This window comes from Penicillium expansum, assembly GCF_000769745.1.
Source record: "Penicillium expansum strain MD-8 chromosome Unknown contig339, whole genome shotgun sequence".
Classification (NCBI taxonomy): domain Eukaryota; kingdom Fungi; phylum Ascomycota; class Eurotiomycetes; order Eurotiales; family Aspergillaceae; genus Penicillium; species Penicillium expansum.
The window spans coordinates 1-23,108 of NW_015971463.1; the positions used below are offsets into that span (position 1 = coordinate 1).

General features: G+C 46.9%; 8 protein-coding genes across 8 annotated transcripts; 2 read left to right on the forward strand and 6 right to left on the reverse strand.

Moving 5' to 3' along the window:
* Positions 1-1,035: 1,035 nt before the first annotated feature.
* Positions 1,036-3,132, reverse strand: PEX2_096520 (cytochrome P450; the record flags this gene model as incomplete). The annotated part of the gene is made up of 7 exons (XM_016746922.1): positions 1,036-1,235; positions 1,320-1,421; positions 1,482-1,765; positions 1,842-1,963; positions 2,046-2,380; positions 2,447-2,629; positions 2,706-3,132. The coding sequence occupies 7 exons, from the start codon at positions 3,130-3,132 to the stop codon at positions 1,036-1,038; spliced, it is 1,653 nt and encodes a 550-aa protein (XP_016594116.1).
* A 3,666-nt stretch (positions 3,133-6,798) lies between these two features.
* On the reverse strand, positions 6,799-8,286 carry PEX2_096530 (Alcohol dehydrogenase superfamily, zinc-type; the record flags this gene model as incomplete). Its single annotated transcript, XM_016746923.1, has 5 exons — positions 6,799-6,879; positions 6,938-7,009; positions 7,174-7,476; positions 7,557-7,984; positions 8,076-8,286. 5 exons carry the CDS (start codon positions 8,284-8,286, stop codon positions 6,799-6,801), a joined length of 1,095 nt encoding a protein of 364 aa, XP_016594117.1.
* A 1,259-nt stretch (positions 8,287-9,545) lies between these two features.
* Positions 9,546-11,238, forward strand: PEX2_096540 (Amino acid transporter, transmembrane; the record flags this gene model as incomplete). The annotated part of the gene is made up of 7 exons (XM_016746924.1): positions 9,546-9,715; positions 9,766-10,184; positions 10,243-10,383; positions 10,435-10,649; positions 10,695-10,892; positions 10,955-11,098; positions 11,155-11,238. The coding sequence occupies 7 exons, from the start codon at positions 9,546-9,548 to the stop codon at positions 11,236-11,238; spliced, it is 1,371 nt and encodes a 456-aa protein (XP_016594118.1).
* Positions 11,239-11,411: 173 nt separating this feature from the next.
* Positions 11,412-13,004, reverse strand: PEX2_096550 (putative amino acid permease; the record flags this gene model as incomplete). The annotated part of the gene is made up of 2 exons (XM_016746925.1): positions 11,412-11,449; positions 11,507-13,004. The coding sequence occupies 2 exons, from the start codon at positions 13,002-13,004 to the stop codon at positions 11,412-11,414; spliced, it is 1,536 nt and encodes a 511-aa protein (XP_016594119.1).
* A 742-nt stretch (positions 13,005-13,746) lies between these two features.
* PEX2_096560 (uncharacterized protein) lies at positions 13,747-15,885 on the reverse strand (the record flags this gene model as incomplete). The annotated part of the gene is made up of 1 exon (XM_016746926.1): positions 13,747-15,885. The coding sequence occupies one exon, from the start codon at positions 15,883-15,885 to the stop codon at positions 13,747-13,749; it is 2,139 nt and encodes a 712-aa protein (XP_016594120.1).
* An 838-nt stretch (positions 15,886-16,723) lies between these two features.
* PEX2_096570 (uncharacterized protein) lies at positions 16,724-17,812 on the reverse strand (the record flags this gene model as incomplete). Its single annotated transcript, XM_016746927.1, has 1 exon — positions 16,724-17,812. One exon carries the CDS (start codon positions 17,810-17,812, stop codon positions 16,724-16,726), a length of 1,089 nt encoding a protein of 362 aa, XP_016594121.1.
* Positions 17,813-19,238: 1,426 nt separating this feature from the next.
* On the forward strand, positions 19,239-19,640 carry PEX2_096580 (uncharacterized protein; the record flags this gene model as incomplete). Its single annotated transcript, XM_016746928.1, has 1 exon — positions 19,239-19,640. One exon carries the CDS (start codon positions 19,239-19,241, stop codon positions 19,638-19,640), a length of 402 nt encoding a protein of 133 aa, XP_016594122.1.
* Positions 19,641-21,592: 1,952 nt separating this feature from the next.
* PEX2_096590 (uncharacterized protein) lies at positions 21,593-22,511 on the reverse strand (the record flags this gene model as incomplete). The annotated part of the gene is made up of 3 exons (XM_016746929.1): positions 21,593-21,758; positions 21,825-21,902; positions 21,952-22,511. 3 exons carry the CDS (start codon positions 22,509-22,511, stop codon positions 21,593-21,595), a joined length of 804 nt encoding a protein of 267 aa, XP_016594123.1.
* Between the last annotated feature and the right edge of the window lie 597 nt (positions 22,512-23,108).

Sequence of the window (23,108 nt, forward strand, 5' to 3'; positions counted from 1 at the left end):
GGTACCTAAAATTAATAAAAAAGGTAGATAAAGAGGATATAGAGAGAGAGAGAGAGATACTTATAAAAAGAGAGATCTACCGAGGATAGGGTTTATATAGACCCTACCTAAAGATTACTAGCAAATAAGTAATTAAGTAAATAAACCTCTAAAACTATCTAATTAACACTTAATATATTAATTTCTAAGACCTAAGATAATAACGCCTAGTAGGGAGAGCCCTATACAAAACAGAGCCTACCTATTACCTTAGTAGGTTCAATAACAGTAACAAGCTATAAACCTAAAGCTATTCCCACTGCCTAAATAGGCAAGATCTCCGGGCAGGCGGAGGTGAGAAAAGCGAGAGTTTTGACTAGGTAGTACTAGGCTTAGTACCACCCCTGTATGTAGGGAGAGACACACAGATACCAGGGATATTAACTAGTAGTTAAACCGTTAATAACAAGCTCCCGGGCTTATAACCTGTTGATGTCTACGATGGTAGACGATAGTGTACAATATGTAAATTGTTGTAGAGTTACTGTACAAACTAGGAAAGATGACTGACTATATAGTCAGTAACTATGGGATGGCGAGCCTGTGGCATCTGAGAGATAACAAACACAGGGGAGCGGATGCGGTTCGGATGGAGCGTATGGACAATCTTAATTCTAGCCCTAGGGCTGAATTGTCGCCCTCACCCAGACCGGAGGGTCTCTTCAATTCCCATTCAGATGCCGTTGAACATTTTTGTAATGAGTCTCGGGTGTTTGAGGATTTGATTGATTATTTACCTTTGGTTGGGGAGTGACAAGATTGTTAGTTTAGTAAATCCATAGATGTTCTACCTAGCAGTAGCATCTATCTGATGTGGAAAGCAACAACATCACAACAGTCATCACCGTATTCAAGTTATCTAGATATATCACTTCTGCTCGTTATAGAGTACCACGTTTAATAGAAGCTAATGGTTATCCTGATCAGGTGGCATTGAAAAATGATGAATATAGTATTGTAAGAAGTACAGCTGAGCCAACCATCTTGTGCAGCACATCAGTTTCTCTTATTTTCCCTCTTCTGGAATACCAGCTTCAATGGTGCCGTGGCTAAAGTGAAAGTGTCTTGCTTTCCATCGAGGAAAGCAGCTGCGGTTTGATCTGGGGCGAACGAGACGTCATACCGGGTGAGTATTTCAGCAGTCACACTGCGGAGTTCCATCAGACCTAACTGTTTCCCAACGCACGAATACGGGCCTAGTTCAATGATAATTGACTGTTAGCATCTTCAAACTTGGATCTTGATCATACCCGTGCAAGATATGCAAGGAAAAAACATACCAGTGTTGAATGGAATAAATGCAGTAGGATCTTTCACTAGTTCTGGTTGCGTATTCCACCTCTCGGGCAAAAACTCCCGTGGGCGAACAAAGATGCGCTCATCTGACCACTGTTAGCTTTGTTCTTGAGCTGGTAAAGTACTGGTAACCACTGATTTCTCACCTCTGAATAAAGTGTGTTGGGGAATGCACACCATCAAATTCCCAGGAATGTACGTGTTGCCGATAGTGATACCCTCTGGGGGAGTCAAACGCTGTGTTCCCGAAGGTACAGCAGGGTGGAGCCGGAGAGTTTCATTGATTATTGCGTCAAGTAATTTCACCCCTGTCAATTTGTCATGGGACAGGCTCGAAAGAGCGTCTAGTTTTGTCTGGAGCGCTTTGTATAGAGTGCGGTCTGAGGCGAGATGGAAGAATATGTTGGTAAGGGTCGCAGCTGTAGTGTCACTTTGAATAGACCAAGTTAGCACAGGTTATTTCATAATGAGGTTGACATTTGGAGCACAAAGGGATGATAAAGTACCTTCCAGCTACGATGATTAGGTACGCATCACCGTGGAGGTCAAGGCTGTCCTGCCTCGTCTTTGGACCCTGCTCATATGCCTTGAGGATCCATGAAAATACATCTGGGCGATCTGGAGTATTCTATACTCCAGCGTCTTATTAGCAATTTGAACTTCAATCTCCCTGCCTTGAGAGTTAGGTTATTGAGAGGTGGTTTTCTAACCTGAATCCTTTCATACACCCGCCCGTCCACCCATTTCCAAAACTTAAGATATTCCGCGTTGATCACAGGGATTTTCTTGAAGAATGGAAATAGCCAGGTGAGATGACTGAAAAGCCCAATGCCTTTCATATCAGCATGTAATTGCTTCAGGATATAAGCGTCTTTGCCATCAATTAGCATGTTGAAGGATTTTCCAAACGCCAAATCACCCATAACATCAAAGCTGTAGTAATTGAACCACTGGGAAATGTTGATTTGGTTTCCCACTTCCCTTTCAATAACATTGATTAGTTGTTCCGTGTAATGGGAGACACGAGGCTCGTAATCACGGAGTGCTGGAGGACCTTAGAACGTGCTCCTCGTAATATTAGGGGCCATCCCAGGAGATAGGAATTCCATACCTCGGGAGCTAAAGCCTTGGTCCCAGACCTTCTTTCGCCGCGCGTGCTCCTGCCTATTTCTGACCATCTGTAATGAAACCCGCGGTTCCAAAACCGTGTACCAAGGTCCCTTGGAGACCTTCGCGGAAGAACTGTAAATTGCCTTGACTGCGCGTGGATCGGTAATAGACAACTCAGTAGGCCCTAAAGGTTCATAGAGGTACGGTAAATTAGTCCGATACTCCAAAAAGGAGAGAATAGGAAAGTAATTGCTTCCTACCTAACCGCACGTAATCTCCATATAGTTCATGGAGCTTCTCAGTCTCCTCATAAAGGTGAAGCTTGCGGGCAGACAGAGCAGTCACATAGAAGTTCGATAATTTCGCCAAAAAAGGACCAGGGAACCTTGATAGACGATGTAAAAAGGCTCGGTAGAAGAGCATACTCGTGTAGATACCCAAGATGTGGCACCCTATAAGTTTGGCGGCTAGATGGCTTGGCCCAGCAGGTGGGAGATCATTTTGCTTGTACCGTTCCAGGAAGGTAGCACTAATAAACAGAAATATGTATGAAATCACAAGGCGCGGAGCCTTGAGATCCCATTCTCCACGACGATAGAGAAGAACATGCGCGGTCAAACCGCTGAAGCCCGCGAGTGCTAGGAGTGTACTGGGAGAATTACCCACTATGGTGTAGGAGTGCATCATATGCGACGACAGAGGAGGTTCGAAAAAGAATGAGAAATATTGGTTTGCGAGAGACTATGATATCTGCATTTTTGTTGGCTATATAGGGGTTTGATGTGGGCAGATAAGGGTCTACGATAAGCAAAAGAAGGGGCTACCTACGGGCGAATGCCTAACCCTCCAGGGCTGGAGTACATGATACTTTACATAACCGGCCCGAGGCCTTCCAAGGTTAAACTTCTCAGGTGCGGGCAACATAATAAAGTTTAACCTTAATTTATGGCTTTGGGGCTCCGGGGTTGGGCAAGGACCCCGCAAATCCCCGCAAATCCCCGCAAAAGCCCCGCAGAACCTTTCAGCACCGAGGGAGCGGTAAATACATGTATGTGACGATATGTGCTGATCATGACTCGAATTGTACTATGGTACGATTGGAATTCCCTGTCCGGGTATATTTATTTACTTCTCTCTATCTCTGTCTCTCCCCCCCCCCCCCCCCCCCCCCCCCCCCCCNCTCTGTGCGGTGAAAATTATATGAGCTGTCCACCATACCTTTGAAGACTAGAAAATAAAACAGTGCGAAATGGGCTAAGAAATGAAGGAAAGAAAACGACGTATGGATTGCGGTTCCAGGATTTACTCTCCAAAGAAGGCTATACTATCAGATAGTGTATCAATTGATACTGGATCAATTGGAATCAGTCGATCGCTATTCGTAATACCATCTTCCTCCAAGGTGTATATATCATGGGATGACATGCTGCTGATACTTGGTCCCAGTATTGTACTCATGTTATTTTGTCTGGGATACCGTAGTGTGCCTGATAAGCAGCTTTCTGTATTCCGCATATGTTCATTTTTCTTTGACTGAACAAGCTGGTGGGAGGTAGACTGGGGACGAGTAGGGGACATCACTGCAAGCTCTGGGTGCAGTGGGGGCATTGAAAGCTCTGCTGATGGAGTTATCATCGTTGCTTCTGAGTATTCCAGAGTGAGGTGGCCAGTGGCCATTGAAACATCCATGATGCTAGCCAACTTGAAGTACAGTGCCGGCTGTAATTCAAGCATATACGAGCTGGGTTTCCCCGGAGACGACCTCTGGGAATGAAAAATACCCGCTGCACGATCTTCGGTACAGGGTACAGACAACTCAAACATATGAAGGATCTGACTGACCCAGAGCGTTACATGGGATACATCGTAGCGTCGAAGATACTGACGATTGAGTTCGCTGTAAATCTTCAACGCATGTTCTTGGCGCCTGCGGCCTATGTTGTCATTTGAAAGTCGGAGGTTGAAGTTCAACACCATCTGGGGTAAAACAGTGTACGCGACAACACTGATGGGCAAGTGGCTAGCGGTGCCATCGACGACAAAACGCTTGACTGTGTCGTTTATTTTTGTGACTGCGTCCATCAAATCAGGCCAGCTTTCACGATGCTGGCGTTGATAAATCCGCAAAGAAAGATGATGGTACAGTGCTAAACGAGCGGATCTAATTCAGAATAATATTAGCCACTTGCCTAGTTCCGTTTCAGGAGAGTTGTTTGCTCTTACTCAAAGTACAAGATAGTCAATTGCTTATAAAATACGACACACGCATGAAGACTAGAGTCCTCTGGAGACAGTTGAAGCATGTACTGGGTCTTCCAGTCATTAAGACGAGATTCAATCTTGTCTATTCGACTCGCTTCGGGAGTGGTGTCCTGCGAATCGATGAATATACCCAGGGGATATAGTATCATGATCAGATCTGTCAAAACAAGGGCAAGCTGACACTGGCTAGTCATAATTTTGCACAGCATAATTTTAGTTTTGGAGTCGCAGACCTCGGAGGAATAGATCTCATCGTATAAGTCCTCGACCAGCAATGGATCTCGTGATGTAGGGTCAAAGTGAGCCGGGAGTATCTGCAATGGTCGCCGCATGCCCAAAGAAATGATCCTGTCACGAATAACAAGGCACCACCAGAGCCGCTTGAGGTCCGATTGCTTGTATTTGGACTTGGTAGGATAACAATGATAACGGTGTGCATTTGCAGCGCGACCCTGCTGGATAGCCAGAGCAAGCCAAGTAGTGTTGCTCAAATGGTCTAACCTGGTACTTTGATAAGTAAGTAACAATGATGCCTGAGAAAGACATAGATGGTCTCCTTCAATGCCAAACTCATAAAAAATCTCAAATATTTCGTCAGCATATCTCTCGGGGCTCAGGATACCGCCTGTCAATGCATCCGCACACACACCTTGGCACGCTGGTAGAATGTATTGCGCATGATGAGGATGGATTCAGCTCCTGATTGTCTTGCATCGTTTAGTGAGATATACTTGGGACAGGTCAGCGATAAGGTCATTAGACATAGAGTGTATCCCCGGAGGATTGATGTGTTAAAACCTACGCTACAAGCGACGAACAACATTGCCTGAAAGACGAGCAGTGAAAAGGAAGGACCTCGTGCCTCTGTATCATGAAACATCGACCAAAACTCTGCTTCGTTGATGACTGGTAGGCATGGGTGAACCTAGAGAAAATAGTGGGAAATTAGAGTGTTTAGCAAAGGTCCTGTAGGAACATGCAGACTCCTTTGGGATTCCAGAAACGCCATCTCAGCTGGCTGTAGTTGATGAAGATTTGGTGCCTGTAGGTATCGATAATAGGAATAGAAGACAGCCGAGTCTTCCATTATGCTCTTGTCACCTGGTTCAGAACTCAGCACTACTTCTGCTGGATGCCTCCTACACCCGGGTAGTATGTTTACAGAGTGTAGGATGGAAATGGAAAGACGAACATAAGAAAGGATTTGGTACTTTCTGCACCTGCAGCGGCTCGGAATCGGCGGGAACGAAGCTGGTATGCAGATTGTTGGCGTCCAAATCAGAAACTTTATCGGGTTGACTATTGATCGTGGAGACAACAGCATGTTCTTCCTGGCTGCTATGTGAAGCGGAAAACTGATCAACATCCGCTATCGGTGAAACTTGTCTTGAAATTCTCGGACTCTTAGGTCGAGTTGTGCAATCGTGGTTATCGAGACGGCAGTTCGTACAAGGTCGTCCGTACGTCATAGCATCACATCTCACTTTGCGGCGACGACAGCTTAGGCATGCGACGCGTGCCCGGCGGTAGTGGTCCCGTCGTAGATAACGGGGACTTCCTATCGCATGTAGATCCATCTGTCGAGCTTTTGTCTTCAGGGATTATTTGCCAGGGGTGTGAGTAGATCAGGGAAAGGTATGTTGACCAGAGACCAGGGATACTCTGACAAAACCCCAGACATTCCAGTCCAGAGCTGTACCCCGCACGCTAAGGAAAGAAGAGCGGACCCTGATCGTCAAGAGCCTTTCATAATACGGGGGGAGACACATGGCTCAATGCCGAGGTCCAATCCTCTGCCATTTACTTTTTCACACCAGTCAAGTCCTCGATCACCGATCCACACGGATCGACAATTTGCGGGGCTGTGGGCACCATATTATAACTACAACATGATGACTGGCGGCTTTTCATGCTTGATTATCCGTCCCAGTGATAATACGTCCTTACCTGAGACTTTAAGCTATAAAATGGATCTTATTTTCTCAGAATTGAGGCTATAGATAGGTAACCCGGTGTCAAATTCGGGTATTATCATCCAACATGTTCCATAAGACATTCTCAGATATTACCATCAAAATAAAAATGACCTAGCTACTGTTCTGTCCATAGTAAAACTGGTTTAATCACAGTTCCATCCTTCAAGCCACCCAGGGCCTGTTGATAATCTGTAGCCTGCATAGGGGAAATAAAGTCAGCTCCGATGTGGGAAGTAATGATATATGCAACCAACATTGAAGAACTTGATCAATTTATCGATAGGAAAGCGACCTTCCCGGTACCACTTGATCATCTGTGGAATGGCCTATTCTTCCAATCAGTCACCAGAGTTCCAAAGGAAGAGTAAGACAAGTAACGCACAATTTGAGGCACACAATCTCCTTCTATACATCCCGAAATCGATCGGCCCATCTTTATGAAATGAATTAGTCGTAGATACTTTGTAAAAGGCGATAGACTGAAGCCTACATTAATCTGTTCTGTCACGTCAAAGCTAAAGCGATACCCTAGCGGTGGTACCCCAATGAGCACCATCCTGCCTCGCGTAGTTGTAGATTGGAGCCCGTGCTCCATTAGAACAGGCACCCCTGTCGTTTCGATTGCAATGGAGACTCCGTTGGGTATCAATTTCTTGACCTCTTCGTCTAGTGTGGTGAAATCTGGGCTGCTAGTATCCAAAGTATGCGACGCTCCAAGAGTTTTGGCCAGTTCAAGACGTGCTTTGACCCGATCCACAACGATGATTGCTTTGCAATTGCGTATCTTTGCGGTCTAATTAAATTAATATGTATTAGCTCTGTACGCACCTTCGACTTGACCACATTGCGAAGGAACAAGGAGAATGGGCATACCATGAGAGCCCCCATTCCCACAGCACCCAACCCTAAGATCAATACTGTATCAGCCTGTCCTGCGTTGGTTATGTTTTGAATGGCACCCATTCCTGTCTGGAATCCGCAACCTAGAGGGGAGAAAAGTTGCAGTTCGTGATCATGGTCCAGAAGGCTCTTGGCATTGACAACGCTTGCTTCGCTGATGATGCTGTACTGTGCGAAACTAGACTGGCCGAAAAACTTGGCCCACAGTTCTTCGCCACTCTCCCGTACTAACATCTGCTTTTGGTGGCCGGAATAGTTTTCTTGCGCGAAGTCCTTGCAGTACGCAGGATGCGAGTTCTTGCATTGTTGACACGATGAACAAGAAGAGAAAGACAGAAGAACTGGGTCACCAATTTTGACGGCATGAACATTTTTACCGATACTTCGTACAATGCCGGCACCTGTGATCATATTAGCAAGCCCAACTAATAAGATTATAGTGACAAAGAAAACGGCTAGAAAGTCATGTAGTTGAAGAGGGCAATGTTTTACCTTCATGTCCCGCTACCTTCGGATATGTGATACCAAATTGTCCATTGGGTACTGAAGTCAACAAAATATCAGTATGACATATTCCTGAAGCGCGCATTTCGACGAGGATCTCGTCTTCGCCTGGTGATTTAACATTCACTTCCTCTAATGCCCAATTCACGGTCAGAGGATGGATCGGCTCCCGGGCAACGATTGCTTTTCCGATGACCATTTTGTTTTCTTAATTATTTTAAATATTTTGTTAGCAAGTGGAACGCCCTCGATCTACTAATATACGTTCATATACTCAAGCTTAAGGATGCTACTAAGACAAGTACCCCGCCTACGCCGCGGCACGTCGGTAAACTGACTTAACCTTAACTTCGCGGGGGTTCCAAGGTTACGATAATGCGGGGAAGCGGTAATGATCCTAGTAGTTTTATGTAGGAATTGTGGGAATCGGAAAATGTGCAAAGAATATTATGTACCAGGTTGAATAGGTGCAAGCCGATTAGCAGGGTATCCTATCGGATACCAAGATTAAATACATGATACATGATACATAATACATACATAATTAAATGCAGGTTACCGAAAGGTCATGTGACTGCGGAGATACATGTCATAAATTAGTCAGCATGTCCAACATTGTAGACTGCATCGTACTCGCTATATTATATATTATCGTACTACAGTTATTAGTGCGAAGATGGATAGGACGAGTCTATCTTCTACTACATGTCATCCCCGGGGTTGTCTAATATATATCTTCTCCTACTGAAGATCGATCTTTCTATCGGATTTGCTTGCCCTCGGTATAAATCTCGGATTCGCTTGCCCTTTCGAGGGAGCTGCTATTATCCAAGATCTCTTGTTCTCTTACAAATACTTATCAATGGAGCCGTGGGTGTAGTGGATACGAGTGCGTTATTTCCTCATCTTTGTATAGATAATGACACTTATGCATTGGTCATGGAGAAAAGCCCGAGGGGGAAAATGTTCAACTCGGGAAGGAAGGTGATTCCGAATGGGCAACCCTCAACTCTACAAAGCAAATACGTAAATTATTCACAAGAACCAGAGGAAATAGAAATCCGGGGTAAACACCGGGGAAAATCATCAAATGACTACTAACTTGGCTAATGTAATTGATCCAAATTATTCAATTAAACTAGTTCATCCTAGTTTCCTATAATTTCTTATCCCAGTAAAAGCCAGGGAGCTAATTCAGTCTAGGCAGATAAGGGCTTTGTTCGATGAGATACTCGTACACTATCTAATGTCCTGTGGCGATATGCACTAGTCAATCTTTATTCTATCTGTAAATGGAAGGAGAGTGACAATTCTTCGATTACTTCCCCGCAAAGCCCCGGGGTTTAGGGGGAATGCCTTTCCCTATCTATGGTTCTTATATATCTACTTTGATATAATCATTCTGCTTGGAATACACACTCTTCATATTCCCACCATTCCATCACAAGAACTTTCAATATGAGATCGGAAATCATTGATATACCAACCCCCAACGAGGCTCAGCCAACGATTCAAGATGCAGAAAGCCTACACAGAGAAATAGAAAAACCTGAGTTCACTGAACAACGACAAGATGCTTTTGGGGATGAATCAAATGCAGAAATCAAGTACAAGGTTTTGAAATGGTGGTATGTGACGAAGTGTTGACAATTCCTCTCTCGTTTACTGATGAATTCAGGCAAGGAGGTCTTCTGATGGTTGCCGAAACCATTTCTCTAGGAATTCTCTCCTTGCCAGCTGCTATAGCAGGGATAGGCCTAGTTCCAGGACTTATTATCCTCGTTGGGCTTGGGCTACTCTCTACCTACACAGGTTATGTTATTGGGCAGTTCAAATGGAGATATCCTCATATCTCCAGTATGGCTGATGCTGGTGAGGTACTGATGGGTGGTTTCGGTCGAGAATTGTTTGGAACTGGTCAACTGCTCTTCTTGATCTTCCTTATGGCCAGTCATATCTTGACATTCACTGTGGCTCTCAATTCTATTACTGGTCATGGCACTTGTTCGATCGTTTTCGGTGTGGTTGGACTGATCTTATCCTTGATTCTTTCTCTTCCTCGAACCCTTGAGAAAATGTCTTGGCTTTCACTTGTCTGTGAGTTATGAAATCATCTGCCACTGATCTACAGTTCCTGAATTTTAACGATGAGCAGCCTTTATTAGTGTTTTCACCGCCGTGATGGTTACGATGATCGCCCTCGGAATACAAAATCATGGCGCCGCTGTTAAGCCAGTTGTCGAGGCCAACTTCGTGACTGGAATTATGTCGGCCTGTAACATTGCATTCTCATACGGTGAGCACGACTGGAAAAAAGGAAACCAAAACACAGCTTAACCGTCTACAGTCAGCCACAATACCTTCTTCACATTTATGGCAGAGCTCAAGGACCCAAAAGACTTTCCAAAAGCTCTCGCACTCCTACAGTCTATTGATATGACCCTTTACATTGTCGCCGCAGTTGTCATATACCGTTATACTGGCGCAGATGTTACTTCCCCTGCGCTAGGGTCAGCTGGAATATTGATTTCCAGGATAGCCTACGGCATTGCCCTTCCTACAGTATGTCTCACTCTTCGTATCTAGCATCATAGCTAACTGTTCAAGATTGTGATTGCTGGAGTCATCAACGGTCATGTTGCAGCAAAATCGCTTTACGTCCGCATCTTTGCCGGCACTGACCGGATGCACAAAACAGACTGGGTTTCCATGGGTTCCTGGGTTGGTATTGCATTTGGCCTTTGGGTTATCGCCTGGGTCATCGCTGAAGCGATTCCGGTCTTCAACGACCTCCTCAGTTTGATTGTAAGTGCTCGCTGTGCATTACCTTTGACATGAATATGTCTAACTTTTGCTTGAATCAACAGACTGCATTATTTGGTAGCTGGTTTACCTTCGGATTTACTGGCATGTTTTGGCTACACATGAACAAGGGGCTGTGGTTTTCTTCGCCTAAGAAAATCATGCTGACCTTACTCAACACCTTCGCGATTTGTGTTGGTATCACTCTGGTGAGTATCTCTCGTTCTCTCACGAATAACTATAAACACAACTAATCTTGTCATAGTGTATTCTCGGTCTCTATGCCTCCGGGTCGGCCATCCACAACAACCAAGGTAGCGCTAGCTTTTCGTGTGCTAATACTGCGTGAACAAAAGTTTGAATATATGCACGTCTTGTCTTGTAAAGCGACTACTCAATTAGTGAGAATGGACTGCAATTCTCAACAAAATTGTATACATATCTGAGTGCTATTCAGGGCTCTACCTCAATGCCTCGTATAGTCAAGTTATGATATAGATCATATTCCCTCCAAGCCCATCCTCAATCGAGAGCATCGGACTCAGGCGGACCCTTATAATCTGTCAATTGTCAGCATAATAGTTCCCCAACGCACCAACCCCAGTCCAAAAACTTACATTTCCTCGCATAAACCACATACCAAACCGCCGAAATACCCATAAACCCAACAAAAACAACCGAAGCATAATTCATCGACACAGCCGTAACCGGCAACGCAGTCGGCATACTAAACAGCACCAACTCAAACGCAATCCAAGCCAGCGCAACGACATTAACAAACCTCCCAATAATCCCACCACAATTCCACGGCGCCTTAGCAACCTCCTTACGGCCATGCCACAAGCTCAAGAAGATAGGAATAGCATACGCCGCCGCAAGCGCAATAACACCCACCGAAACAAACGCGGTAAATGCACTCGAACTCCCGAGGTTAATCAACCCCAGCAACATCTGAATCCCCGTCAACAAAACCAACGCCCAAACTGGCACACCCCAGCGCTCGTCGACGCGTGCCCACAGTTTCGCCAGCGGAATGGCGTCGTCACGGGCAACAGCCCATGTAGCGCGGGAGGCGGCAACTGTTATGCTAATCGAACAGAAGACAGTTATAACCAGGACGAGGGAGATGAGCCCGAGGCCACCGGCAGGGGAACCCATCACGCGGGCCAGGATGTAGGGGAGGGCTTGGCCTGCCGGGGCATTAATGATATCTTCCAGCGGGGGCAGGGTTGCGCAGATTGGGATGATGAAGAATAGACCTGCTGTCCCGCCTACCGGGACGGAGAGTGCTATTGCGCGGGGTACTTTCACTGCTGGGTTTGTGCATTCTTCTGCCATTGAGGTGATCATTCCTATTGCGGAGAAGGTGTATGCAGCTGGGAGGAGGCCGATGAAGAAGGTGAAGTTTCCCCAGCCTGCGAAGGATTTATCGTAGTGGGATAGGGTGTATGACGCTGAATGGCGGCCCGTGTCTGCTTTGACGGAGATGGCGATTAGGATGATTATTATCGTGAGGAGGGTCCAGGATGCACAGAGGGTGTCGACTAGGGGGAGGTGCTTATTTGCAAAGATGCAGATTGCCAACGAGGCGAGGCAGATTGCGTAGAAGATTAGGAGGAGTTGCCAGCTGGATGCCGACCAGTCTGGATGGTACATTGAGACTGTTGCCGAGATCATGGAGGCGAAGCCAAAGTTTACGGAGAGGGTTATAGTCCAGTTTCCGATTAGCCAGATCCAGGCGTTGATAAAGGAGAGGGTTGTTTTGTTGCCGCTGGAGATTTGGAAGGTCCAGTAGTAGGGGCCTGCGGAGGTTGGGTAACGCGAGGAGAGCTCGGCGAGGGAGAAGGCGATGCATTGGTCGAGGACGCAGACGAATATCCAGCCTACGAAGATTGAGAGCGGACCGCCGCCGTATATGGCGGAGAGGAGGGGTGAACCTTCGCCATAGGGGATTGCCGCTATAGCGAGGGTTTGGAAGAGGAGGGTTAGGACTGAGCGATTGCGGCGTAGTTCTTGTTTGTAGCCCAGGCGGTCTAGTTCGAGGTTCTCGATTGTCCCCTTTTCATGATCTTGGGGGGAAGGAGGTACCGGGGTGATTTCCTTCTCGAGACCCATGGTGACGGTAGTAGGTCAATAGTTATAAGGGAGGTAAGTGAATAGTTGATCCTCCAAGCTATTGGGATAATAGGGAATAGGAGGGATATACACCGATTATATGTACCCAGGTAGTGCAGGGTCAACACGTAACCCAATAATATGCGGAGTCGCAGCGAATAATAGCATGGATCCCATGTCGTATAACACGCCACCAAAGCAGATATGTAAACAATGCAGTCCGAAAGGGGAAGAGTCTCGCATTCTGCAGCGATAGATAAAGATAAAGGCGGATTTGTAGTGGAGTACCGAGGATAAAAACGTGAAACATAGGGCTAAAGGGAATTTATGGGGATATCATTGACCTGTTAGATTTCTTCATACTCTGTATACACTAGAAAGATAATCGACAATATAACAAAGTGCATAAAAGCAGACAAGATAAGAGAAACCTTGACGCAGGCCTAACCCTAAAAAGCAACTAAATCCATGCGAGGGGAAGTACTCCGCATTTGATCTGCGAGATTGGCAATCAGCTGATATGTGAGATGGGATATACCTGGATAAGACATGAAAAACAAAAATGCATTATGATTTGATAGAAAATAAAAGAAAAAGGAGGTATCAAACAGAAAAACCACAAAAAGAGAAAAAAGAGAAAACCCCTGAAATCTCGATAAACACCCAACATTACGAGCGGTAGCATATGGTACCTAGGTATATACAGAAAACCCCCTACATGGAAAGGAAGAAACAAAACCAATTACTGCGCCGTCGACGGCCGGCCCTGGGACCTGCGCGAGTGCAGACTAAGTCGGTGACCGGTGGACGGGGGACCCTCGGTAGCCAACAGGGGCGGGATACTAAATCCATATCCTTCGGTAGTAGCGCTACGATTCTGGGGATCAATCTCAACCCGGATGGCAACGTCAAGTCCACCATACATGCCACTTGTACAGGTAAACCCGTCAGCGGCGCTGTGTGTCGTTCCAGCATCGACTTCGCCCTTGTGCAGTGGTGCGTGGCCGTCCTTAGGAAGACGATCCAGTTTCGCGGAACTGGATTCAAGGACACCGGGGTTACTGGGGCTTGGGGGAAGGACCTCGGTGAGAATGGCGTAGTTGCGGGATGGCATGGTGACCTTATTCCAGGGGGCACTCTTCTCCTTGCCGCCGGGCTGCTTATCGAAAATAGGCATCAGGGTCTCGTCACAGTCGCGGTCCAGGTGGTGAATCTTGTTTCTGCGGGCGAGGAGGTTCGCGACGGCCTGGGGTGGGGGCTTATTTGTGATAGCGCTGCTGACGACGTTGACGATGAAGCGGTGGTCATTTTCGCCTGCGAGGTTGAGTTTCGGGTTCGAGTAGAAGCGGCCGATGGCAGCGAGGTGGACATCACCACCGAGGATGGTTATGCGCACGCTGTGGCTGCGGGCGAGCTCTTGGAGGCGTTGAACCAGCATCTTGCGCTCACGCTTGTGCTGGCGCGCGGTGTAGTGGTCGTCCAGGTCATCAAGAAGATCGACTTGGCCGTCGAATTCGTTGAAGAGGCCTCCCGCCACGCCAAAGCGCTTGTTCAGCAGCCGGATCGGCGCGATCAGGGGAGATGTGAGGATATTCTCTAGCCATGCAAGACGTGGGTATGCGATCGGCACACCTAGTAATACCACCAGGTGCTTGATATCGCCATTGGCGTCGACGATCTCGCGCTGCAACCGGTCGAAGATCAGATTGTAGGTGTCCTCGTAGTTGACCTGGTGGCGGGTGCGCTCGGTGCGAGCATCTAGACCCACAAAGGCAATGCGCTTGCCAAAGCGCATGTAGATACTTCGGCTACGCTCTTCCACGTACGGACCGGGCCGTTTGCCGATGATCCAGCTATCGTCCTCGACCTGGTTCTCCAGAACGTAGGTGTTCTCCACTTGACGCGGGTCAACACCGGAAGTTCCATTGACGGCGTGCATAGTCTGTGGGGCATCGGTGGTGAAAGTCGACTGAGGAGGAGCAATGTGGTGCTGGAAGAGACAGTAATACTTGAAAGCGACACCGCCGATACCGCGGAAGACAGCGCACTTCATGAAGTGATCCGTGTACGAACCGAATCCATCAATGATATCATGATCATCCCAGATATTCACCTGGGGGATGCGGCCATTGGCAGCGCGGAATGGCTCAGTGTTGTACCAACGGACATAGTTGGCATAGTAGTAGTCATCGCAATCAGCGCGCATCTTATTATCGAAGTCATGGGTGCGCCTCTTGTGCGGGTTAGAAATCGCAGTCCAAGGCTTGAGCGGGCCATCCACACGAATACCGTCGTTGTAGATCTGGTCGCCGCCACCAACCATAACGTGGAATGGCCTCTCGCCATGCACGCGCATCACATCGTTCCACAGGTTCGGTCCCACCCAGGCGTTCATGTCCGTGCCGACGGAAAAGCCATTGCACGAGTGGAACATGATGCGCATGGACTGCTCTTCCGCAGGAACGACGAATTCCCACGGTGTCTGGGCCTGGGTCTCAGACTCGTTGTACAGACCAGGGATATCGTACGCCCAGCGCGCCTCGAATGCTGCCACTGGCACGGCTAGCGAGAATCGCCAGAACGCTTTCAGCGGATCCTCGTAGAGCTTGAGACCTTCGATTGTTTGGCTTGTCGGGACCCTGCCGTCCTCGTTTTGGGTTCCGCTATCGACGGCGCCTACCTGGCGCAGGCGCAGCTGGGGCCGCTCCTGAGTTGGCTTTGTGACAATCAAGACACTGCCGTGCCAGGTGGTTGTAGCTTCGTAGTGCATGTTCTTGAGGTTGATCAGGGGACCGGAGATGAGCTCAAAGCGATCGTTCGAGCCGCGCGTGATCTGTTGTCCTGTCTCTCTATTTTGAGGCATCCCTGCGATTGTAAACATGCTTTGTTTAGTTTGCGGGGCTTTCAGATCCAGGGCTTGATTTCCTCGACATACCATTAACGGGCTCCGCACTGTAATCGGCCATAATAAAAGCAATTGGTGCGATTCAAGGATATCACCGGGGGTTGGAGGAGAAAAGTAAGAGCCGTGGACTCGAGTCGCAGTCGCACGGGTTATTAGAACAGAATTGAGCAGAAATGGGGTGGGGACGAAAGGAAAGAACTAGGCAGACTCAAATGTGATAGGGCTACAGGGCTGAAAGGAAAAACAAGAAACGAAGCGAGATTGGGAGCTGCAGATCTGTACCTTTGGGTCCGCTGCCTTGGCAATAAAGGAGGTTACAGCTCTCCGGCGAACAGCTCTGACGCTGCCAAGACTTTCCGGTGATAAGCTGACCAATGGGAGAGGAGACGATAAGCAGCCACTATCCGGTCTAGCCACGTAGCGCCACATAAGTTGTTTCGGCCTATTCCTGATTGGGTCAGAGAGGGTGGCGGTGCTTGTTAGCTTCGATCAGGGTGGGTTTCTTGGAATTTCATGCTTTTGGTGTTTTTCATGATTTTCATGTTTTGGGCACTTATGCATGTACAACACTACGATCAATGTTTCCCATACGATCTATAAGTCACAGAATAATGCACGGGCTGTTACCGATTATATATATCAGATTCCTCTCTACTGTACCACCCCGCTCAATGGGCCTCGGCCTATCACAACTTGCTATTTACTGATCTACATGTGGAAACCCTACTTACTAAACGGCAAACTATGGAGCAATTCTCTTGAAAATTAAATTATTCACTTGGAAACTTTAAATAATACCGATGAACGCGTTAGATCAAAACATCCCCACACACAAGACCCGCTCGCGCTGGAAGATAGAAATGAAATAAAGAAGAAATATAGCACTTACCAAAAACTGAATCTGCAGATTCCACCACGACCACTGACCTGAATGGTCTGGAACAATCTTAACAGGACGAGACACCTTATCCTGTTGAGGAGTCTCCTCAGACCCGTCTCGCAGCGTGAGCATACTCTGTCCATGGAACAAACCGGAAGCAACAACCTTTTTCAACTGCTTCTGGCGATACTGCTCGATATTGAGTCCCTCACGAACACCAAACCAAGCATCCCGGGAGCTAGTAGCAAGTAGATTCCGCAAATCATCCTGCAGGGGAATATAGCGGTCACGGAGCTCATCCAACTCCCGAGATAAGAGGTCAGCGAAATCCTCCACAAACTGCAAGAACTGCACAGTAACAACCATATCGAAGCCAGCCTGGAATACGCGCGTAGTTAGACCATAGTGGCGCAGGATGCCGATCTCCAGGATCTCAATCTCTTGCTCCATAGTATGGCAAATAACTGCCAGGAAACGCTCGAGGGGGATGTCAATAACGAGCTCGACCCCACCCTGGCTCCAGACCTGCCAAAGTTCCTCGTAGTTCTCAATCGGAGACTCAGACTCAACGAAGAAACCCTGCAAGCGGTCGGATCTCATGTCGAAGCCGAGCACCAACCTAGCGTTGCTAGATTCGTTCTGCGTATTGGGGACGGGAAGGCTGACGAAGACTACTGTCGGGTTTGTGCCGGATGGGATGTCGTCAAGGACTGGCTCATCGTGTAGGGTAACTTGCCTGAAGCTGGTGTTCCCTATCAGGTGGCACTCTTTCTCGCGATGGAGCTTGTCGCGGCCGCTCTCGATGTGTGAGAGGTATATATGGAAGTCGAGTACACCCCAGGGATGGCGCATATGGCGGTTCGAATGAGAGGCGAAGGATAGTTCCTTGGGTGCAGATTGAGAGTCCGTGGCTTGGGAGTTCTGGGGGGAGTTAGGGTTAGTAGAATCAGAAGGCCTCGTCCATCTACCAGGATTAACACGGGCCATCTCGTCGGAGATCTGGGAGAACTCAGGGTTCGACATGGCTATTAGCAATGTAAGTCTTAATTGTTCCTGGTTGTATCAGTGGTATCTGCTCTTCGGTCGTAGGCGTTGACGAAGGACTGGATGCGAGCCTCACGATCGTTGGGACAATCTAGAATGATGGCAGTGTTAGGCGCGAGAAACTTTTCACGGAGGAGAGAGGTAATCTGCTCGATGGAACTATGAATAGTGAAGAGTAAGCACCGGAGTAGGAGAAAGCTCTTGAGCTCCAGTCGTGCGGAGAGGATATTGGAGAAGAGTTCGGCGAAGAATTGTGTACTTTCCTGTTCGTAGATGAAGTAATAAATGATATCAAATAGGTAGAAAGCGACGGCTGCCTGAACCACCTGGATGATATAATGCCCAACTATGAAAGTAATAGATCCGAAGCAGAGGACTAATCCGAAGCACAGGAGAAACAATATCCAGTCGAGATGTGTGGAAAGCTCTTGGAGGAAGAAGTTAGTATAGGCCATAAGAATTGCTCACAATAAATGGGGCAACTTACAATGTAGAATGGTGCTTATGAGTAATGCGTTGATGGATGAAGCTGTGCGTGAGTCTAAATAGTTAATTTAACAATGCTTGTGGTTGTGTGTGCTGGTTTTCTGTGTTGAGATGGTTGTATGGAATTCTATCCTAAGTCGTGGAGCGGAGGTTCCATTTTGTATCTGGGATGAGAAGGCCCTTGACAAGTCACTATAGCGTCTCGGAAGAAAGAAATGGATAACATAAAGGCATTTAAATTATCTTTGTTTGGAGCCCTCGAAAGGAGTCTCTTTCGAGATTTGACAATAAAAGATACAAAGAGCATAAAGGCCATTCGTCGACAAAGTTCTTGTCTGAAGAGCCTTTTGTATGTTAGACAAATAATACTATATTATTAGACTCGGCATCCATCTCATAATGTTCTTGTTGCCTCTTTATGGACGAGTATCAAAGAGAGACAAAGGAGCCCTGAAAGTTACCTTCTCGTAAAACACCAATCTAACGTACAAAGACTCGATTCAATATCCTATAGGATAGGGATTGAGTAACAAAGAGTCTCCCATACCAACCAGATTGATGTCTCATCGGTTGATTATACAGATTGTGTTATAACAAAGAAAAAGATATGGATTTAGCTCTTTATCGAGAAATCAAGGGTTTCATGTAGAAATAAACCGGTCCGGGGTCGTGTAGACTCGATGAAAGACAGGACAAGGCCATTCTGGAGTCCTTGGGTTTACTCAAGGCTTGATTTTGTTATACTTGAATGTTTACAACATAAGAAGCCATGTCCCTTACTCGGTTTTGTGTCTCAGTCCATCATCTAGCAAAGCATCCCTCCACAGAGAAAGCCCAGAGTCTCTATCCAGGCGAGCCTCATAAACAACAACTAAGCCCCTCCAATTCTCACCCAATCCACCAATTTATCTCAGCAAACATGGGACAGGACAGTGTATTCATCATACGCTCTGATTATTTGCCGGGTTTGAGTTTCGACAATGAACTCTGGGTTAATGTCAGCATTGAACGCTTGGAGGATCCGGACAACGAAGAGGCTGACTGGGTCAGTGTGGTGATTCCCGAAGACATGAATGAAACCCACAGCGACGAAGAAATCATGGAGTATGCGCTTAATCGCATCCGAACCAGGCGAGCCGTCGTGAGCAAAGTGGCACTGCATAACATGGGTGTGAGTTGTATTTCGATCCCGATCCCGATGGATATTGTTGACAGCTCTGGAATCTTGATTCGCGCCGAGAAGGATTGGAAGAACTGGCTCGAGTATATTTCCAATGGGATGGCTAGTCTTAACCGGGAGGTGATTTTTGGACGTCGGTAACCGATGGGCTGTCGAGCCGTGGCACTTTGCAGAGAAAGAGAAACTGGTGATCTGGTCGAATCTGAGAATCATGCTGGGGGAGGAATATCAAATCTTTTCAGTCGAAGATGCTGAAGTGATTGTAGTTTTATTGAAGTAGCCAATACCTAGGTAACCACGTACCCCATGACCAGTTCTCAAGTATTGAATACATACGCCTATATTTCTATCCAAGTACCTAATGCCTGATGCCTGAGTAGCTGTATAAACTCTATAACTCTCAAGCACCAAGTACCAAGGACCAAGGACCCATGTGTTAACGGCAAGCATGTCTAGGAGCACACAGCACAGTCTGAACGGCACCCTAAAATCCTTGGAAATTCTAGAGAGATACTCCTATGGCATCTGCGGATACGTAATATCCTTTCCTGTTCTCTCCATTGAAGGTTCATTTCTTCTATGGCTATTCTTGTCTTGTCTTTCATATCAATATGTCAAATGTGTAGCAGTGATCACTGGAATAAACTTTTAACACCCTTGACTTCCTGCTTTCACAAATAAGTTCTTTGTTCGTGGTTATTTTTTTGGCGAGGAATGGAGTCATGACTGCTAAGTGCTTTAGTCTTGGGTCACAAAGGACATTGTAGTCATTGAGGGCTTCGTGAATGTATTTTTTTGTCTTTGAATCTCGGTGTCCTCCGTATAAAACGGGCTTCGTGGTCTCACAAGTCCTTCGATCTAAGTACTGTCATCTTAACCATATACAACAGACAACGTTCAAAGCTCACACAAATCACCGACAATATGCAGAGAAGAGCACGCCCCAACCGATCTCTCTTTCTGATAAACAGTACATGCAATTTTGCAGACGAGCCCACGGGCTTGAACTATTCCTGGGTGACTGTGGAACTTCCTCTCAGCATGAAACCCACCCACAGCGATGAAATGCTGTTAGAGTTCGCGATTCGCGAGATCCAGACCTAATACCCACATCATTCTGATTTGGATCCCGGCCCGACGAAACCTCAGTGAAAACCCCGGTCTGGCCTCCCCATCCATCAAACATTGACCGTCCATTCTTCTTCGACCGCGAATGCGACTGGCTTTCTCCCGATGGGAATTGGTTGATATACCCGCTGCCCTTGGTCTGTGGAAGCTCGAGCCCGATCCCGTCGGAGATCTGGATTGTGGTCAAGCCAGAGTGCAGACCCCTCTCGAGATATGCGGCTGCCAATGTCACTCACCTGTGACCCTCCAGTCACCGAATTGAGGCAATGCAGTCGGAACATTAATGGTCGAGTGATACCGGGACCGGCAGTCTTGTGTGAGATGTTTACGACGATCTTATAGAGCTCCAAAAAGCGATCTACTACGCACTCGTTATTACTTTCCGTGGTGGCTATGTCTCTGTTTCGTCGAAGTTGAAAGTGCATGGACAGCTTCGCAGAAGTTAAGGTTGCAATACCTATTTGACACAGGGTTGGAATACCCGGATGTCAGTGGACACCGGCATTTTACCACACCATACATTGTCGTACAGCCAGATCTCTGTCAGATATTATTATCTGCCACCGCGAGCTAGCGCCTCCTACGCTACAAGAATACGACTCTGTAACAATAAACTAGGCTTTGTAAGCTTAAAGCTCACATTTTGCCTACCTTACGTTCCTAATTATTAGCAGATAGAGGCTTTCCCACAACGAATCTATAGAGATTAATACTTCCAACGAGCCTGATCCGACTCCTAAACTTCTGAAACCTTTTGCAGAAAGTTATATTATAATGCGGATAAATCTTCCTTGTTAAAAGTCGGCTTATGTAAGGAAAGGGGATACTTAGTTAAACTAATATATTCTTGCATTTATCGTGATAAACTATTTCTGAACTACCTAGTGGTGGACTATCATGTAATCCCACCATCAAGTCGAATAAAAATCCCGGAAGATGACTTAAGGGCAAGAGGATTGATCTATCTACCATTCCCAGCCATTGTCATCTCGGTACAAGTTGATGCTCTCAATGGGGAAATACGACTTGATGGACGGATCCACTAAAACAAGATTGTGCAGGGCATAGTGGGCGTCGCTCCAAACCTTATCAAGAAAGCGGTTGGTCGCATCTTTGAAGCCGGATATGTGCCTGAAATGAACCAGCCAGCTATCTCATCATCATCGAGGATAACCAGAGAGCAAGAATCACACGTACATCTCTCCGGTAGACCATTCGTATATGATTTTAGTGGAACTGGGTACCCAGACTTGGTAGTCAAACGGCAGAAGCATCCTATTTCATGTCAGCCCTAAGTACTTTGGCAATTGTGTAGGCAACGTACTCATAAATCTGTCGGAACTTGACGCGAATGTTTTGCCGCTCCGAGAAAGTGCAATTCCAGAACCGGGTAAAATCCAAGGGCTCGCCAGGCACCTTCTTCCATATCACATATGTGACAAAGCCGCCCGGTATGCTATCTTCCTTATCCTGCTTCTCAAACTGATATCCAAGAAGCTCGGGAACAACGTTACACCCTTGCTGCTTGAAGTGCTTCAGGGCTTGGAGCTCTGGGGGCTCGAAAGGCCTGGTAGCCTGGGCAGCTCGGGCTGAAGCCTTTCGCAATTCTGTTCCAAGCCAGGGTATCTGCTGATAGATACGCAAGAACGCGAGAGGCCCTTGCGCACCGGAGGGGCGACACAAAAACTTTCCAGCAACGTATGCAGGACCCCCGCCATCAATGAAATTTTGCTCGGACTGGGTCACGGTATCCTCTCCAATCTTTTCAACTATCTCCCAGGTCTCAGGTACGAAGTTAATTGGGGGTTGGGGCGGAGAGTTCATCGTGATTTGTGTGCCTTCGAGGCCAGAGAGGACTTGACCAGAGTTAGAAGAGTTAGACATGATAGGTTGGGGATTAATGATGTTGCCAATGATGCGATTGGAGTGGACTGATAGAGAAAGAGGACCTGAAAGGAGAATGGACACGAAAGTGAGAAGTTGAGAAAGTTGCCCAGGTGAGAGAAAACAAAAAAAATCCAGAGAGAGCTCGTCAACTATGGGTAATATGCAAACCCCGGACGTAAAACATGCAAACAACCCCAACACCTGGGTATCACCTTGTCCTTTACTCTTTGTAGTATATCATAAGAAAATGAATTTCATATTTCATAGTCCTTTAGGAGATACTAGAGCAATATAATTAGATGTAGGTTGACCTTAATACCTATATAGCTAGTATAAAATCTGACCAGTCATTCCCTACGTCTTGTCAACATTGTTTCTTGCCTCCAAACTTCATTTGAGGCACGGGCTGCCACGGACTATTGGGCTTATGGAAGATTGCTCTCAAAAATTGCCAAGAAATGTGACACTGGCGGTGCAGGTGAAAAGCTGCAATAAATCGCTGATGACCTCACAATGGCAAGCCCCAAAGCTCGCGTTTCTTTGGGTGACGCTCTCGCAAAGCTACAAGAAAATGATGATGAATAGCGGCTATAA